The following is a 17,807-nucleotide window of genomic DNA, read 5'->3' on the forward strand; positions in this document are numbered from 1 at the left end:
TTGATTTTTTTTTTTCCTGTGTAGTATCAAGAAGGGATCTAAAGCAGTTTTTTCCATACAGATAGCCAGTTATTCTCACCCTATTTATTGAGAAGTTAATTATTTCCTCACCAAATTGAAATGCCTGGTCATATATCACAGTGCCGTTTACATATGAGTAGATTTCTAGGTTCTTTTTTATGTTTCATTGACTTTTTTGCCAGATTGCATCATTTAACTTTTCGTTTTGTTTTTTCTCAACAGTGAATACGACATTTATGGGTTTAAGACTGTCCCAGAGGATGACGAGGAAGAGAAGTTGGTTGCCAAAGTCCGGGCGTTGGACCTGAAGACCCTCTACCTCACAGAAAACCAGGAGGTCTCCACTGGGGTCAAGTGGGAAAACTACTTTGCGAGCACAGTGAACAGGGAGATGACGTGTTCCCCAGAATTAAAGAACCTGGTCCGTGCAGGCATCCCACACGAGCACCGTTCCAAGGTGTGGAAGTGGTGTGTGGACCGTCACATCAAGAAGTTCAAGGACAGCACTCAGCCCGGTTACTTCCAGACTTTGCTGCAGAAGGCGCTGGAGAAACAGAACCCGGCCTCCAAGCAGATCGAGCTGGACCTGCTGCGGACTCTGCCCAACAACAAGCATTACTCGTGCCCCACCTCGGAAGGCATACAGAAGCTGCGCAACGTCCTGCTCGCCTTCTCCTGGCGGAATCCAGACATTGGCTACTGCCAGGGTCTCAACAGGTGGGTCCCCAGTCCACGGAGGGTTCCTCTTTGTTCTTAAGACAACTTGTAGCTCCAGGGACTGTCTGATAGCCCCCTTCTCTTCCCGGTGAGCCAAGAAAAGCCAGTCTTTTAAGGGAAAGAAGTATTAATAACTGCAGTAAGCTAATTTTAATTATGCACCATCCCCAATTCTAGAATAATTGAAAGAAACAAGCATGCTTTTGAAAAGTCTTAAGAACACCAAACTATTTGAAACAACTAGGTTTCTCATTTAGATTTCCTTGCTGTTGTCCTCACAGTCAGGTTTTGATCTGCAGTTTGCGTTCATTCATTTAAAATGCATGATGTGAAAACAAGGGCACTCCCTGTTTATACGGGATCTTTGTCAGTCATGAGGTTGCCCCAAACAATTTTTCAGCCGGTCAAAACCTAGCCCTTGAAGAGCCCAGACTTGTTTTCTTTTGGACTAGAGTCTTCTGCAGGTCTGGCATGCTTCCCTGCTTCCACAGGCAAAGGACACTGAAAAGCCTCTCATCTTCTCTTAACAATCCAGGCTCCTTATTCTGAGCTGAGCTGCACCGGCATGAGGCCACGGGAGGTACTAAGGTCTGTTCTCTGTGAAGCAGCTCCCTGTCATTGGACTTTGAGTGCTAGTGGCTGCTTTTTACCTCTGTCTGTCTCTTACCTAGCTGGTGCACTCCTGCTGCTTCTACTCGCTGCTGTCATTAGAGTCCATTTATATCCCTCCCAAAGTAGATAATCCAGCTTGCTAGAAATGCGAACAAAGAATGAAGAAGCTCCATGTGTAATCTTTAGCAGTTCTCCTGTAAGTCAAGTGCACGCGTTGAGTTTTGAATGCTGGCATTTATTCTAGCAGCTCTTGGGCCTTTTTAAATCCTCATCCATGCTGGATACAGACCTCTGGATACGGACTGTCTTTTGCATCTGAAATGAGAGCATTGCAGGAAGAAGAGCTTTTAAGCTGGAATGTTAGTTGGTTAAGACCTGAAACCAGTGGTTTCTAGGAAGTCATTGTCTCTGTGGTGGTCAGGCCAGGGTCCCCTCTCTGTGCCCTGAAAGTAAGAGGGACTTCAACTGCTCCTCAATGGTCCCCTTAAAAAAAAAATGCTGTAAATAAGATATTGCCTAACAAAGCAGCCTTGTTTTGCTTAAATGGACAGTTCACACTGCATACTCAGTCTAAAAATTCCTGAAAGCTAAAACCTTCTGAAACTTAAGGGATCTTGGTGAGGACTTGAGCATGCCTGTTAGGGGTGTAATAGCACCCCATTTATCTGACACTGGTATAGAATCAGCTCTTCCCCACATTAGGACACTTTCCAGCTTTAATTTAGACTTTCTCTGTACTATCACCATTGGGACCTCTAAACTTTAACCATTTTACTGGATTTTTTTCCATCCACATTATTTTGCACACACATTCTGAGAACCCAGAACTTTAGCAGAACACTAGCCTTTTCTAAGTGATTCACGCCTATCATCATGAACATCAGTTAACTTAAAGTGATGTCTTCAAAGGCTCTGCTGATCTCAGTCTCTCTGCCCCTTCTCGTGGCGTCCTCAGGTGCTGTGCACATCCTGTTTCTCCCTCCTTATCCATCTCTACACGTTGTAGCGTTTCTACTCTCGATCCCATTCATGCCAACTCAAGGCATCCGCTTCCCAGTTTTTTTTTTAACCTCTTAATTTGAGATTTCATTATAATTTTATCCAAGGAAGAAAACAAAAACAAATTCTGAGAAGTGACTTTAGGTCTCTCCCGTAAGTGGTGCACAAGCAGAAGTTCTCGGGTGTGTAGAGAGGGGCTTTTCTATTGCCTTTTCCTTCCCATCCTTCTGTCCCGAATGCCCGCTTACAGCCAGACCTGATGAAGTTACTGGGTGAGTAACCTCTCGGTGGTGACAGTGTCAAATATAGCCGGACCCAGGTTTCCACTGTGAGTGACCTAACAGCTGATACACACAGCCCCCTTTCCCGCCCCACGTGCATGCCGTGGATGCAGTGTTTTGAGAAAGCCCCCATGATGGTTCATTTGCGTGAACCCCCATGATGGTTCATTTGTGTGAAGCCCCATTTCAAGTAGATTGGTACCAAGAAAGTTGTTTTTAAACCATCATGTGTTCTTTCTCCTTTGTATTCACTCCTGGATTTTTTGTGCGTAGAAGGATTAGTTGGAACTTGAACAAAAAACTCAAAGAATTAGCTGCATTAGCAAAATCTTATCATGAAAAAAATTTTTAAAAATGAGGCCGACTGATCATTGGGAAATAATTTCATCCATCATCTTTAAACAAAAATCAAACGAAAGGGAGGGTGGATGTAGCTTTGCTTTTCAAACTAGGAAATACTTCCCTTGCCACAAAATACTTTCTTAGTGTTCTCTCTTTGGAGAGTAGAAGTCGTTTTGGTGTGAGAGAGCACAGCACATTGTGCCGGCCTCTGTGAAGATGGGCTTGCTGCCTGGGTCTGGGCCAGGGGGCTGACGCTCACCTTGTTCTCTGTTTGCTTGTAGATTGGTGGCCGTGGCCCTTCTGTACCTGGAACAAGAAGATGCCTTCTGGTGTCTAGTTACCATAGTGGAAGCTTTCATGCCTCGAGACTATTACACAAAGACTCTTTTAGGATCCCAGGTACTCTAAAAATATTGTGCTTCAGTCAGCAATTTGTAGAATTAGAGTTGAAATGTGACCTGAATTAAGCATTGACTGGGGAGGCTCCCTGGGTATGACAAGGTGCACACGGAGGCCACCTCCGCCTCTCCCAGACTGGGCCGGGCTGCTCACAAGCCGGTGAGTGCCTGGTCGGGCTCACTCAGTGCCCTGGGAGCCAGCAGACCTGCTCTGTGGTCACTGCTCAGGACTGTCTCCCCTGCGCTCAGCCTAGCCGGCCAAGCTACAGTTCAGGGGTGCCTGAGGAGCCTGGGTGTGTTAGCTCTGGTGCTCCAAGAGGTAGAGGCCGAGGCAGAAGCAGATGTGCCAGAGACTACTGAGGGGAAAAACCCATGAAGGATCAAGGGGAGGGACTGGGGAAGGCCAGGAAAACCCCCAGACCAGCGAAAGGAGGGAGGTTTGGGTGGTGGGGAAGACCCCAGCCTGCTGTGCAGCTCTCAGAAAGTTTTGGTCGGGCCAGTGTGGAGTCTCGAGCCAAGGTCACTTGTTAAAGTGCACACGAGACCTGCCTGCATCCGTGCCCCTGCCCTGCTCGCTCACTGGCCAGAAGCAGCGGGGACGACACGGCTCCTGTGAGCAATGTCGTGACAGATCCAGAGGGACAGCGCTGGGGTCTCCAGTACCGCCCAGAGTAGGAGGTCTGAACAGCACAGTTCCTGCCCACCACTCCTGGAGTCTGAAGCCAGGAGCCAGTAGGATGATGTGGGCTGGGAGGGCCCAGGGGTTCTGGCTCCACTTGCCACTTCCCATCTCAGGACCAGACCCTTGGCCCTTGCAGCCCAGGGCGTCTCTTCTCCTGCCAGACTGGGGCTTCTGCTGTCGTTGGCTTCTGGATGGACTTTCCCTGCTCCCCCACTGGCAGCCCTCCTCCTGTGTCTGACCTGTGTCCATTCCTTCTCTCAGAGAGCCCTGTGTCTCCTGACTGCAGCTTGGCCTGTGTCCGTGGGCTCTCTCATCCTTGTCTCCAGGCTCGTGCTGGTAGTTGATCCGCCTGCTCACGGCCGTTCTCCACCCTTCCCTGCTCTTCTCTGTTCCCTACAGCCGGGTCCGCAGGCCTGGGCTGTCTCCCAGTCCCTGCGTGGCCAGCAGAGGCACTGTGGGGAGCCTGGAGGAGGGCAGGGAGCTGAGGGCCATTCTCCCCTCTCTACCCCGGACACTTCCTGCCAGTGACTCTGGCTCCTCTGTGGTACCAGCTCCTGTCTGTGCCACTGGGGGCCCCCCTGCTCCATCCTAGGGGTGGCTTCCTGCCCTGGCCTTTGGGCCGCCTCACTGTCAACTGGTTGGCTTCTCAGCCTTTTTGTCACCAATGTGACCACTGCCCTGGGAAAATCCCTGTTGTAAATGTTTCGTGTGGTTTCTGTTGGCCTGGTTGGGTCCTGTGTTTTGCTTTCTATTTGCATTTCTGTCTTTGGAGGGACCCTCCCTTGCTGCCTTCTGTTAGCACCTGCACTGCCCCCTCACCCATAGACCCTAGGCCAGGAATTGGGCCAGCCCACACACCCCCTTCCTGTCCCTCTGTGCCCCTGGGTCAGCCCACACACCCCCTTCCTGTCCCTCTGTGCCCCTGGGTCAGCCCACACGCCCCCTTCCTGTCCCTCTGTGCCCCTGGAGTTGCTGTGTCTGATCACTGCCACCCGCCAGGTGGCTCAGATCTGTTCCCTCGTCCTCTCCCCACTGTGAGGTCCCTGTTCCCTCTCCAGCATCATTGCAGGTGCCTCCTCTCCTCTCTTCCTGCCTTTACCCACCCATCCTTCCATCCGTCTCACTCACAGATTCAGCCACGACCTCCCTGCACTGGGCCCAGGCCTCTCACAGCCTTCCTCAGACTCTTTGCCATCTGAGCCACCAGGGAAGCCCAACAGATGCTTACTGAAGTTAGGTAATACAGAAATGCGTATTAAGACAGAAATGAAAAGTCACCTGTTACCCTACCAATTTGAGAACCACAGTTAGCATTTTGATATATTTCCTTTTGACTTTTCCCCAATACATTTATTTAAGTATCCAGATTCAGACCTGATTACCCTGATTATTCACATGACAGCATGAGCATTTTCTCATAATGTTATCTAGTTTTCAATGTCATATTTGGTAATATTCCATCGGTTGATTGGACATGAGGTGTTTAACCATTCTTCTGTAACGGATGTTGTGTAAGGCCACTCTTCAAATGGGGATAGCCTTGTGTGTGCAGTCAGCCCCAGCGCCGTGCCTTATAGATTGCCGTCAGCTGCCTCCTGCCAGAGCTGAGTGCTGAGCCCCTTCACACTGCACTGTGGTCCAGACACTCAGCAGCTTCTCCTTCTGTCCCCTCAGCTGAGTGTACTTTGTGTGCCAGGACCTCACTAGATGCTGGGGACACAGAGATGAATTTAGTCATTCCACGTCCTCTTGAGCTCAGAGGCCTAAGCAGGCGTCCCTTGGCAGCCTTCCCCACATCAGCCCTCTGCCAAGCTCCAGGCAGCCTCAAGAACAGGGCACTATCTGCCACCTACCTGGCAGGAAAGGCATGTGCCTGGGTCTTCTCCCACTTCAAGGCCAGCTGACTGGTCCCTTCCTCTCAGGCACTTTCAGCCCAGTCCTTCTAGGCACAGGGCATCACATCACCATCACTTGGCCCAATAGTTAGCTGTTGTCTTCCTTGGCTGTTTACAGCCTCTTAAAGGCAGTGTGCGTGCATGCTAATGGCACTAGCTGTAAAGAACCCACCTGCCAATGCAGGAAACATAAGAGATGCAGGTTTGATCCCTGGGTCAGGAAGCTCCCCTGGAGAGGGGCACTGCAACCCACTCCCATATTCTTGCCTGGAGAATCCCAAGGACAGAGGAGCCTGGTGGGCTACAGGCCATGGTGTCACAGAGTCAGACACGACTGAGCGACTTGTATGCATGCAAAGGCAGCACCTGGTCCTGTTGTTTCTCATCCCCAGCACTGGCCAGTGCCAAGTGTGAAGTGTGTGCAAATGAGTAGTTGTTGTTTAAATGCTGAGGGATGGAATAGCACCAACAGAAATACCATCACTAGTGAGTGATGCTGACCCTCCTTGTGGGAGGGTCTGGGCTTCCAGGGAAACTGACCAAAGAGGATGCCCAGGTATGGCTTGTTGTCATGGCGACCACACATGCACCCATAAGATGTTTTGACAACTTGCCTTTCAGTGGCTGGTCTACCTATTAGAAGTTTACAGCAGTGGGGAATAGATGTGGGTGAGAAGGTGAGAGGCTGATACTTTTTGCATACTATGAGATGGTTTTATAACTTCTTGTGTGCTTTTGTTTAAGTCTTCTAAGAAAAATTAATTATAATTCATTTCCGCTAATTTAGGTCTTTGAAATTTTGTCTCTTCTAGCCAGAAAGCAAACTGGACAAAAATGTGTGTTTCCAACCATGATTCCTGCATTTTATCCTTTGTGCACCCTAAGGTGACTTTACAATGCTTTAGAATCATTTCTGTAGAAAATAATGTTTTTTAAGTTACTTTGCCTTTTAAATTTTTACATTTCAACCAGTGATACTTGAACCTGTATAACATTCTTTTAAAAAAAACAAAAAACATTTTTTACTATAATGGCTTCTATATTTAAAAATCTGAAAAAAAAAAGAAACCTTCCCATAAGGGTTAACAATTGAGTTTTTCAAAGTTTTAGATTCTCCTTAAAAAAGGACATTTTAAAATGTCATTTTTAACATTTATCTAGATTGTTTCTAGTTGTTTTAGTATCTCAGTCATCCCAAGAATTCACACCCCTTCTACCGTACCTTGACTGATAACGCAGGTGAAAGTTTGGCAGGATTTTCGGGACCCATCTCGAGGAGCAGGCTTGCTGCAGGGTGTCTTCCTGTCTCCTGGGCGTTGCCGGGTTGCACTCCCAGGTGGTTGTTCCAGTTCACGCTCCCATCTCAGTATGCTGTTCAGGGCGCGCTAATGAGGCTGACATTTCCTGTGCAGCTGCGTCTGTTCCTGGACAGCCTGGTTGTGGCCCGCTGTGCATGGTGGCTTGCTCTCTTCTGCGGGTCTCTTTCTTCTTTGAGGCTTCACTGCTCACTGGTGGAGTGGTGACCTCACTGCACCCAGGCCATGGAGCCTCGGCCCAGGTCTTTGGTGAGCTGCAGTTGTCCTGCTCGAGATGCCCCCGGGCACCAATATGTCTCAGTCTCCCCAGCCCTCATTCCTGTGATCCGGCCTCAGGGGACCACACTCTGCCCTCTCCACGCCCCTCTGGAGGCCTGTGTATTCCGAACACCCCTCCTCCTTACCTCTGACGGCAGAGGGTCTGCATGGTTTACAGACCTTACCTCCATGTAGTTCTGATCTAGGTGCTCCTCTCCTCCTACCACCTCTCCTTGGCTCAGATTTTCATCCCCTCTGCTCTGGGTGTGGGGGGCCTCCATGGGCCTCCCCTTTAGCTCGGCCCCTGTTGCAGGTGGAGAGACAGACCTAAAGCACAAATCCAGCCCCATCACTCTTCTGCCCAAAGCCTCTTGATGCTTCTCCTTCATTGCCTGCTGCGTTTTTCAAACATGAGTAGAGAAATCAGTATAGGGGGTTGGCAGTAGTATTTTTCATCACATTAAGTTGAATAGACTAGAATTGAGGCATCAAAGTGTGTCCTACTGTGTGAAGTTAAGTAAAGCTTGTGAAAGATTTGTTTCTGTTTGATGCAGACTGGGTGATGTTGACGTATGTTTTCTTGTGGATCACAGACAAAGGCCGGAAAAGCCCCTGACCTGTAGATGAAGTCTGACGCTCAGGGGCATGGTGCCTCTGCCAGGCGGGGCTGCCTCCCTCACACCCCTTCTGCCCACAGTCCTGTGCTCCCCGCTGCAGGGGTGTTCTCCCCCAGACTTGGCTGGGACCCATCTGGGGCTCCGTAATGCTCTGCAAACACATCTTTACCAAGCCCTGCCATGGCTGTTGTAACAGTCCATACATCTCCTTCTCCACTCATCTTTTAGCTCCTAGAGGTCAGGGCTGAACCCAATTCAGGCCTCTGCCCAGCACCGGCCCCCGCTTGACACAGAGCATGGAGAGATAACAGCCACCTATGTTGATAGGTGTTTACCTGAGTTTCTTGTAGTCTTCACAGGAGCCCTGGGAGAAAGAGACTGTTACTGTTTTCCAGATGAGGACCAGAGCTCTCCAGAACACAGTGTGCCCAAGGCCACTCTGGAGTCAATAGTAGAGCTGAGAGCCAAGCTCAAGTGCAGCTGACTCTGGAGGCCTGGCTCCCTCACGGCCCCACCCAGCTAGCAAATACTTGGTGAATGGATGTGGTGATACCACACTTCCTCTTGGGCCAGGGACTCAGGTTTGTGGCCATGTGTAGTAGCACCCTCTGTACTTCCATACAGATTAGCAAGGCTGACCACTCCACTGGCTCTGCAGCAGCTGTTTTCATGGGGCATTTTGAGTGTGGGAGTGGCTTCAGGCCATCGCACCCAGCCCCCCGCCCTGTGGAAAGGATGACAGGCAGCGGGCACTCAGTGAGCGCCTGCCTTCTGAGGTCAGCTGCTTCTGGGGCACAGAGCCCTCCGCTCTGGCACGAGCCTTCCACACATTTGGAATGGCTACGCTGCTGTGCACTGTGATGGGCCTGCAGCCCCCCGGAGCCCTGGATGACCCACTCTGTGCTATGGCAGCCCCCACACACTTCTCCCCTTTGCTCCCTCTCTAGGTGGACCAGCGGGTGTTCAGAGACCTCATGAGTGAGAAGCTGCCTCGACTGCACGCCCACTTTGAACAGTACAAAGTTGACTACACCCTCATCACGTTCAACTGGTTCCTGGTGGTGTTTGTGGATAGTGTCGTCAGTGACATCCTCTTTAAAATATGGGACTCTTTCCTTTATGAGGGACCAAAGGTGGGTCTGCTTGCTGGATGATTCCATGGGCAGTGGCAGAGGCAGCAGAGTGGTTGGCTTAGCCGGGACGAGCGACGGTTACCGAAGGGCAGAGTGATCCAGCACTGGGAGCCACCGGAGGGGCCACAGGAAACTGCAGTCAGTTGCTTGTTCATCATAAATGAGTCTGTGCCAAACCTTGTGCCTGGCACAGGGGCTTCGATGGTTTGCAGTCTGAGCCTCAGCCTCTATCAAACAGCTGGCAGTATTATCCCCATTGTACGGATGAGGGGCTAGAGGCCCAGAGTGAGCAGATGATCAGGGCAGACTCAGGGGGCCAGCTTCAGAGCCCTACTGCTCACAGGCCTCCCACCCAGTCTGTGTATGCTTTAAAAAAGATCAGTTTGTGAATAAGTAATACATGATAAACTCAAATCATATAACTAACAGTGTGCAGTAGAAAGGAGATTCCCAGTCTCCTAACTGTTCTTCTCAATGTACTGTATCTCTTTTTCAAGGTATTTGATGTATATCTAAAATATGATTTTCCAGTTTATTATTTATTGGAGCTAGTTCCATATCAGGGTATATAGATCTGGCTCTTTTTTTTTAAAACTCTGCGTAGTATCCCCTTCTCCAGATAAACCAGAAATTTACCTGATAGTCCCCTGATAATGGACATTCACGTTGTTTCCAGTCTCTTGCTATTTCAAACTGTGCTACAGTGACTCCTTATAACTGTGTTTCTTTAGGTACAAGTGCATTGGTAGGTTTAGTCCTAGAGGTGGATGTGCTGGGTCCAGGGTAAATGCAGAATCAAAAGACCCTGTAGTTTTCATCGAGAATGCCGAATTGCCTGCAGAAGGGCCTCACCAATTTCTGCTCCCACCAGCAAAGTTTGAGTGTGTACATTAATCCCACACTGTGTCCAACATAGTACATCATAACCTTTTAAATTCAGTGTGTCATTATGAAGAGTTCTCAACCAGGGCTTAAACAGTATTTTCCCACTGGGCCACAGGTAGGGATGCTAAGAGAAGGATCACGTATTTAAACTCCATAAGTATTGTTTTCTAAATAAGAGAAAATTCAGGTTGTTGCAGGCCAGCCAACACCCTTAGATGTGGGTGAGGTAATTTGTTCCAGAGCTGCTAGAACTTGCAGGAGCACCCGGAGTCCATTTCCTCTGGCTTCAACACAGTGACCCAGAGACAAATCAGAAAAAAAAATTTTTTTTATTTTCTTTCCCCATATTCAGAAGTAATTCAGACCCTAGTTTTAGTAGGTGAGATAAAAACTACCTCTGGAGGTAGGGCTTTCTAAGAGTTTCAGAATCAGAGGACCCTGGTTTTGATTAATTTAACATTTATTTCTAGTTCTATATAGCTTATGGACTAGAAATGTGAGCTGAATGTGGAGGAGTCCACAAAGATTCTACTCCTTAAGGAAATTTTTGGTTTGGGCTGAAGTGTTGCTGAACGCCACCAGAGAGTTGAAAACGTTTTTCTATTAAGAAAGGCACCTGTAGAAATGGCACCTGAGGTCGTGTCTGCCCCAGGGCCCCCGTGCAGGCCGCGCTTCCAGGGCCCCGGCAGGTCTCCCATCCCTGGAGCTAGCGCCTGGAGCTAGCGCCTGGAGCTCGGTGCATCTCTCCTCATAGATTCCCTGTCCTCCTGCAGGTTATCTTCCGCTTTGCCCTGGCACTTTTTAAATACAAGGAAGAGGAGATCCTGAAACTGCAGGATTCAATGTCCATATTCAAGTACCTCCGTTACTTCACACGCACTATCCTGGATGCCAGGTGAGTCCTTGGGGGGACCCCCAGACGTCCAGGAGAGCAGGACTCTGAGCTTTTATCCTTGGCCCAATAAACATAAATCCCAGCAACCAAAGCACGTCCTTCCTTGTCTCACGAGCACTTACTGAGTATCTGCTACGTAGCAGGCCCTCTGCCAGGCACAGAGGGTGGTGGGTGAGGAGCAGGTCCTGTCCTCGGAGAGCTTGTGAGGATGTTACAGCAGGGTTTGCTCAGAGCTGTGGTGAAGGAAGCCCAGGTAAACTGGGCTTGGTGGGGGCGGCAGGGCGTGGGCCCCCTGGGCAGAGGGTACCCAGGAGCTGTGTGCAGGGCGTGACAGCACAGCATGTTTAGGGAGCTGTCCCAGAGGCTCGGCCAGGGTGGGGCTGGCGTGGCAGGGTCGAGGCCAGGCCTGAACAGAGCTGGGTTGTTAAGGCTTTTGTAGACTCTGCCCAGGAGGCTGCTTCATCCTGAGTGTTGGGAAGTCCCTGCAGGTTGGACATGAGAAAGGCATGTCTGATTGGAGCAGGACTGGCTGCAGGAGGCCCAGGCTCCAGGTGAGAGAAGTGGTAGCCTGGAGCGAGGTGCTCCCAGAGGGAGAACAGAGTGGGCAGGTTGAAAGGAGCGGAGAGGGAATTTTAACTTGGAAGGGCCCTGGCTTTCTGGCCTGGGCGGCCGAGTGGTCAGGAATCCCCATTGCTCCACAAACATAGGGGGCATGTCTGGGCCACCCTCGTTGTCCTCGTGTCCCCTGAACCACAGTTCACAGCTGCTCTGGCCCTGGCGGCCCAGGCGTGTTCGTTCACCAAAGGGTTTCTGTGGACCTGCTCTTGGTTGAGCAAGTGGGGTGCCCGTCCTTGTGAACCGCTGAGTCCCTGTTAATGTTCACGGCACTGAGGTGCTGGGAGCCACCTTTCCTGTACGGGAGTGGATCCCTGTAGCAGACCTGTGGCCTCATGAAAACCACAGGAGTCCTTTCACTGACAAACATCTGGAGCTTATTAGTGGTCTTCAAGCTCTGCTTACTGCCACCCGTAAGAACATTTTATCTCACAACCCAGGACACACATACTGGAGAGTCTGTAACTGGAACAAGAGAATTTGTTTGTTGAAATAGTTCCAGTGCTTGATACAGACCTGTGCTGTACCCTCTGATATTCTCTAATTACACTGTGTATCACATATTTAAAATGCTTGTCATGACTCACTAAACTGACTCTTCGATCCACCGATGGGTGACCACCTCCTTGACAAACACCAGTTGCCCCCCACCGATGCTCACAAGAAGAGAAGGCGGCCTCTCTTCTTGGCCAATATCATGAGAAGTGGCTGGTCAGCATCAGACAGGAGGAGCTGCAGAGCACCAGTGCTGAGGGGTCCTGGGACAGGGGGTGTGTGGGGCCAGAGAGAGGGGCCTGAGGACCATTCTCCTCTGTGATTCTCTTGAGTGAGGCAAGGGGACCAGGGAGGTGGATGTTGGGATAAGATACTGGCTGGGGCCATACCTGGCATCCTTACATGTCACCACTACTGTTAGGATCTTTTGCTTAGGAAGCGGGTTTTCAGATTTTTTCAGGCTTGTTGCCATATCAGCAACAATAGGATATCTGAGAATGTCTGTCCTGGGTGAACCTTGGGAGTATTTGTTAATCCCACATCCAGTCAAGACGACAAGAATGGCGTGAAGTGAACTTCACTCCGACAGCTAATGCATGTGGAGGGCATCCTGCTCAGCCCGGGACAGTTTTGTGCGGGTTGTGGGTGATGCCCTGCAGGGTGGCAGAGACACAGGTGGAACTGGGGCATGGTCTGTTGTGTGTGCTCCTGCAGCGCCACCTGGTGAGTGACTGCAGGAAGTCAAGTCCCCTGGACCCTGCAGCAGGATCACCCCGGGGGTGTTGTTAGGACTGCAGATGCCTGCAGTGGTGGAGCCCCACCTCTGTGCTAGGGCCCCAGTACTTAATAAGCTCCCCAGATCAGCAGTTCCAAGGAACAGTGACTGTGCAGTACACTGGTTCTGCAGAGGAGGAGGCAGGGAATTCCCAGTCAGATGTGGTCAGGGGAGGTGGGTAAAACAAGATTAGACCAGTCTCTGAGTCAGGACTCTTGGGGACCTCTCATGTGCAAAGTATTGTCTTCTGAACTTAGCTGACACAGGGCATTTCTTTTCTCTTGATTGGACCTTCCAGGCCTGAGGCAGAGCGGGGTGTGATTTCCGTGCTGCCGCAGGCTGCGTTAATGGGCAATAGTGACGACCTGGTGGAGGCAGCGGACAGTATCAGTCTAATTCGGTTTTTCTGTAGCAAGGAAGGGCCTGGACACCTCAATTCCAGGTATATGTAACCCGGGACTAACAGCTATCAGAGGAAAGGGGCTGGCCCTGCAGATCTGGTTCCCCATTCCTGGCCAGCATCTTGTTTCACCAAGACCCCCACTGAGCCATGGCTGTGCCCAGGCCACTCCTGCTCATTGGCTCTAGAACACGCTCTGGGAAGCTCAACTCGGAGAGCCAGACTTTCTGACCCTTTACCTTCTGGCAGGAGCATCATCTGGCTTGGTGTGAGGCTGTCTAAGAAGTGGGTGTTTAAAAGTATAAGAGGGAGGTATTCTAAGGGCGTGTGTCTTCTTACCTATGTACTGCTGCTGCTGCTGCTGCTGCTAAGTCGCTTCAGTTGTGTCCGACTCTGTGCGACCCCATAGATGGCCGCCTACCAGGCTCCTCCATCCATGGGATTTTCCAGGCAAGAGTACTGGAGTGGATTGCCATTGCCTTCTCCTACCTATGTACACCTTATAGTAAAACAGCCCACGTGACTGAGGAGTAGCAGGAGTAAATGGGGAGGAAGTTGGGGGAAGTCCAGTGACCTTTTTGTTTCATCACAGCCTATCCTGGGGTCTTTAAGAGTATCAGGCCTTTGGTCCCTGCTGCTGGGGCCTGCAGGAGTGGGGCAGGGGCTGAGGGTCGGAGGAACCAGCTTCTGTGACAACTGCAGAGACATGGCGTGGTTAGTGCCAGAAGTCCATAGCCAGGCCTTGGGCACTTTCTAGTTCCGTTTTTACTAAACTGCAGGCCAGTGGTAAGGGGCAAAACCCATGATTTTTAAATGTTTACTGTGGTGGATGCCTAGACCTGGGGATAGTACGAAACCTATGAACTGCACAGTTCTCCGTACACTGCATCTTAATACCTGTCACACCACTGACTGGGCCTGACAGTTGTCCCCCAGGTTTGCTGGGGCATCTGTGCATCGGTTCATCCCATCAGTTGGTCCAGCAGCAGTGCCCTCCTGAGGTCGCCCCGCATCAGGCCTCATGTCGGTTCTGAGGACGCAGAGAGGCCCACCACTGCTGAGCAAGTGCCAGGCCCCGTCCTGGTGCTCCTGGACGGCGACTCGAGTAAACCCATGTGGGAAGTGGCACTGCTGTTACCTCAGTGTACAGATGAGCAACTGCGGGCCGGAAAGAGGGGAGCGTCCCATGTTCCATGTCATGCAGGGAGTGTGTGGCGGAACTGGATCTAGGCCGTCATCTGAGGTGTGCCCTGCAGCCTCTGTGCACGCACTGGCCTCTGAGTGACACACCCATGTCAGGCCCTCAGCACGGTGTCTGGGGCCCGCCTCCCCACACCCCTGGGCCCGCAGGCCAGGCTAAGCTCTCGCTTGACCCCCCCGATGCTCTGTCTCTGCTGTGTTCCACCAGGAAGCTGATCGGGATCTCCTTTGGGGACCTGAACCCATTCCCCCTGCGGCAGATCCGGAACCGGCGGGCCTACCACTTGGAGAAGGTCCGGCTGGAGCTGACGGAGCTGGAGGCCATCAGGGAGGACTTCCTGCGCGAACGGGACACCAGCCCGGACAAGGGTGAGCTGGTCAGTGACGAGGAAGAGGACACCTGAGTGCTGCCCCGCCCCCCTGCCCAGGACGCTGCTCTCCTTGCCGTCACAACCAAAGTGTGCCAAAGGGCTAACTGCAGAGACGCCTGCGCTCATTCCACATCCAGAATGTAACATCCGGGGTCTCTGGAAGTCTGCTGGGCAGACGTCCAAAGCCACACTGCACTTTCTTGTTTCCACTCGGGTCTCCTCTGTTTACAGCCATCTGCATGCCACGGCAGATGGCTACTCCTATCCCGTCACGCTTTCCGCCTGATCGGTACCTCACCAGGCTTACAGCTGGCTAGTTTCAAGCGCCTGTTTACAGCATCTGTCAGCTGTGTTGGTGTCTCTGCTCTTAGGAAACCTTCCATGGGCCGTATGCCCTGTGGTAGCGCCTGTACATAGTGGGCGGTTGTGGGCACTGTTTTGAATGGTAGCTGTGGAGGACGCCCACCACACCTCACACACTCCTGGGCTGAGTCTGACTGCTTTGGGTGACATAAGGCTTGTGTGAAAGAAGGGATTTTCTTAGGAAAGCAAGCACATTCCTTGTTCAGAAACGGCCTATGGAAAGCCCACAGACCTCATGCTGATGGCTTCAAGGTGCTGGCCGTGCCCCACTTCTGGAATAGCTTCTGCCCTTTTCATGCCTTTCAGACAGTAACTCCCAACCTGCTGGCAGAGGGCCTGGCTCTCCAGACACCCCGCGCTCACTCCTCTGCCTACACCGCTCCAGGCGGCTCTGTGCAGAACCTTTCTTTCCATCTGAGAATTGACCCTGGGCTCATTCTACACATGTGGATGGGATTCCAAGGAAACCTTGGATCATCGTCCTACGGAGCAGGCCCACCCTGGGCCGGCCTTGGTGGAGGGGATGCAGGGAGCCGTTCTGGGGGTACTTTCAGGGTGGCAGTGCAGCTGCAGAGTGATTGCCGTCAGGCAGCTGGAAGCCATGGCTTCCTTGGGAATAGCCAGTGTGCCGGGCTGGGATGGTGGGAGGCCAGCTGCCAGGGCCTGGGGCTGGGAAGCCTTTGCTTGAGGTCAGAGCTTTGGTGAGCCCTCCCAGGGACGTCCCCTCCCCACTGCCACGCTGAGACATGCTGTTGTCAGCAGCTGTCCTCCCCTTGGGGTCACCACCATCCCCAGTGTGTCAGGCTGCCCAGGCAGTTCTGGGACTTAGAGCATGACCTTTCTGAAGGCCCGGAAAGAGGCTCTGTGCAAGGAAGATTATTTTTGCTTAATCACTCTGTGGACCATCCCTGATGTATTGATGTGAGAGACTGTTTTCCTGGACAGTATTACTCAAATAGGAAAGAACAAGTTTTTAGTGGATTTTTTTTTTTTTTTACACTATCTGGAAAAAATGGGAAATAATCCTTGGTGGATATTAAACACACTCAGACTATTGAAGCACTGTAACTTGAAGAAGTGCTTTTTTTCATAAGCATAGTTTTTCTTTTCTGTCAACCTTCTAGCAGTCTCATAGCCAGGACAGCATTTCAGCATATTAGACCAAGTTCAATTTTTCTGTCTTTGGTTAAGCTGGTTGGTTTTTCATTGTGTCTGGGGAGCTGGCCTCTATATGTAGGTATCAAAATGTATTTTATCATTGTTTTGGTCTTTGGGAGCAGCTGTTTGAGGCCAGACATCTCCAAGAAGTCACCTTGTGAGTGGATTCTCTCTGAGGCGAGGATGCAGCCTCACTGCTCTGCACAGACCCCCGCAGGACCACTGGGGCTGGTGGAGACCACCTCTGCCTCCAGCCGAGGGGACGGCAGCAGGAATGGGGCTGGACAGTGCCAGCTTCCTTGAGATTTTAGTTTTCCCTAAGTTGATTTTCCCCTGGAACTGTCACATCCTGGGGACTAAAATGCTGACTTTAGCAATAGGCTTGTTTTGTCCTTCCTGCCTTGAAAAGACCTATCTTAAAAGCACCTGAATTGGGCCCAGGCACCTGCCGTGTGTGGCTGAAGCCCCTGGTGCCGGCCGTTCCCCGAGCGGTCAGTGGTGTGTTTGTGTTTCCAGGCTGTCACCGTCAGTGGCCAGGCAGTGGGTATGGCAGAGCAGAGAGAGGTCATGGAAGGAAAGGGCCAGGAACACTTGCTTGGAAGTTCTTCTTTGTGGAATAAAGCACCGGGTGTCCAGAGGCAGGGGAGGGACTGTTTGACCTGATTCCAGACCGAGGACAGGATGGGGCCAACTCCTTCTCTAGAACTGTAGGGGCTGTTCCCACTACCTCGAGCCAGTGCTTCCCTTCTCCTTGTGCCGCTGAGGAAAGAGTAGCTCTGTATCCTCCCCTTCTGACAGGTGCTGCCTCCATCCCAGCCTGGGGCGGGGCAGCCTTCAGCCAGCTTCCCAGATGCGCACACCACGGCCAGGGGAGCCGCCCTCATCACACCAGGTGGGAACTGCCAGCTTTCATGTTGGTGAGTTCTTTGTGTTTTCATGGGTTGAACATTTGTTAATATTTTTGTATATTTTCACTACAGTTTATATTTTTATAGGCTATTTTTATCAAGGTTTTCTAGATTATGTACATCTATTTTATATAACACGTTCTCTTGTGTACATAAACCTGAACCTCCAGAACCACCGTTCACGTCTGTACCCTCTCTGACCCCCAGCCTTGACTATCAGTGACTTCCCCTATATACACGCTGGCCCACTTCTTACCCCAGGTAGCCCTCAGGCTACTTGCAGTCATGCTGACAGCTGTCCCACACCAGCCAAGACTTGATTGCTGGGAACGGCTCTGGCTTCTATGTTATATCGATATAGGAAGTACTCTAGGCAAATAGCCAGTCCGCTGTTGTTGTTTTAACTAAATGTTTGTATTACTACACAAATCCCTATTCCTCACTTTGCACGCTGTTGCCTTCCTGCCTGTG

General features: G+C 51.2%; 1 protein-coding gene across 6 annotated transcripts in view; it reads left to right on the forward strand.

Moving 5' to 3' along the window:
* The window catches only part of TBC1D2B (TBC1 domain family member 2B), an 87,818-nt gene that overhangs the window by 69,862 nt on the left and 149 nt on the right, over nt 1-17,807 (forward strand). For 4 of the 6 annotated variants that reach the window (XM_081549592.1, XM_081549593.1, XM_081549596.1 and 1 more), the window contains exons 9-13: nt 244-738; nt 3,254-3,371; nt 9,086-9,271; nt 10,930-11,051; nt 14,745-16,338. In XM_081549592.1, coding sequence (XP_081405718.1) covers nt 244-738; nt 3,254-3,371; nt 9,086-9,271; nt 10,930-11,051; nt 14,745-14,940 — 1,117 coding nt within the window. In that variant the 3' untranslated portion in view covers nt 14,941-16,338. Of the gene's footprint in view, nt 1-243; nt 739-3,253; nt 3,372-9,085; nt 9,272-10,929; nt 11,052-14,744; nt 16,339-17,807 lie in introns of those variants that run through there. The other 2 variants (XM_081549591.1, XM_081549594.1) reach the window with 2 other exon arrangements.

This window comes from Giraffa tippelskirchi, chromosome 12 (assembly GCF_054371585.1).
Source record: "Giraffa tippelskirchi isolate mGirTip1 chromosome 12, T2T-mGirTip1v1.2.pri, whole genome shotgun sequence".
Lineage (NCBI taxonomy): Eukaryota > Metazoa > Chordata > Mammalia > Artiodactyla > Giraffidae > Giraffa > Giraffa tippelskirchi.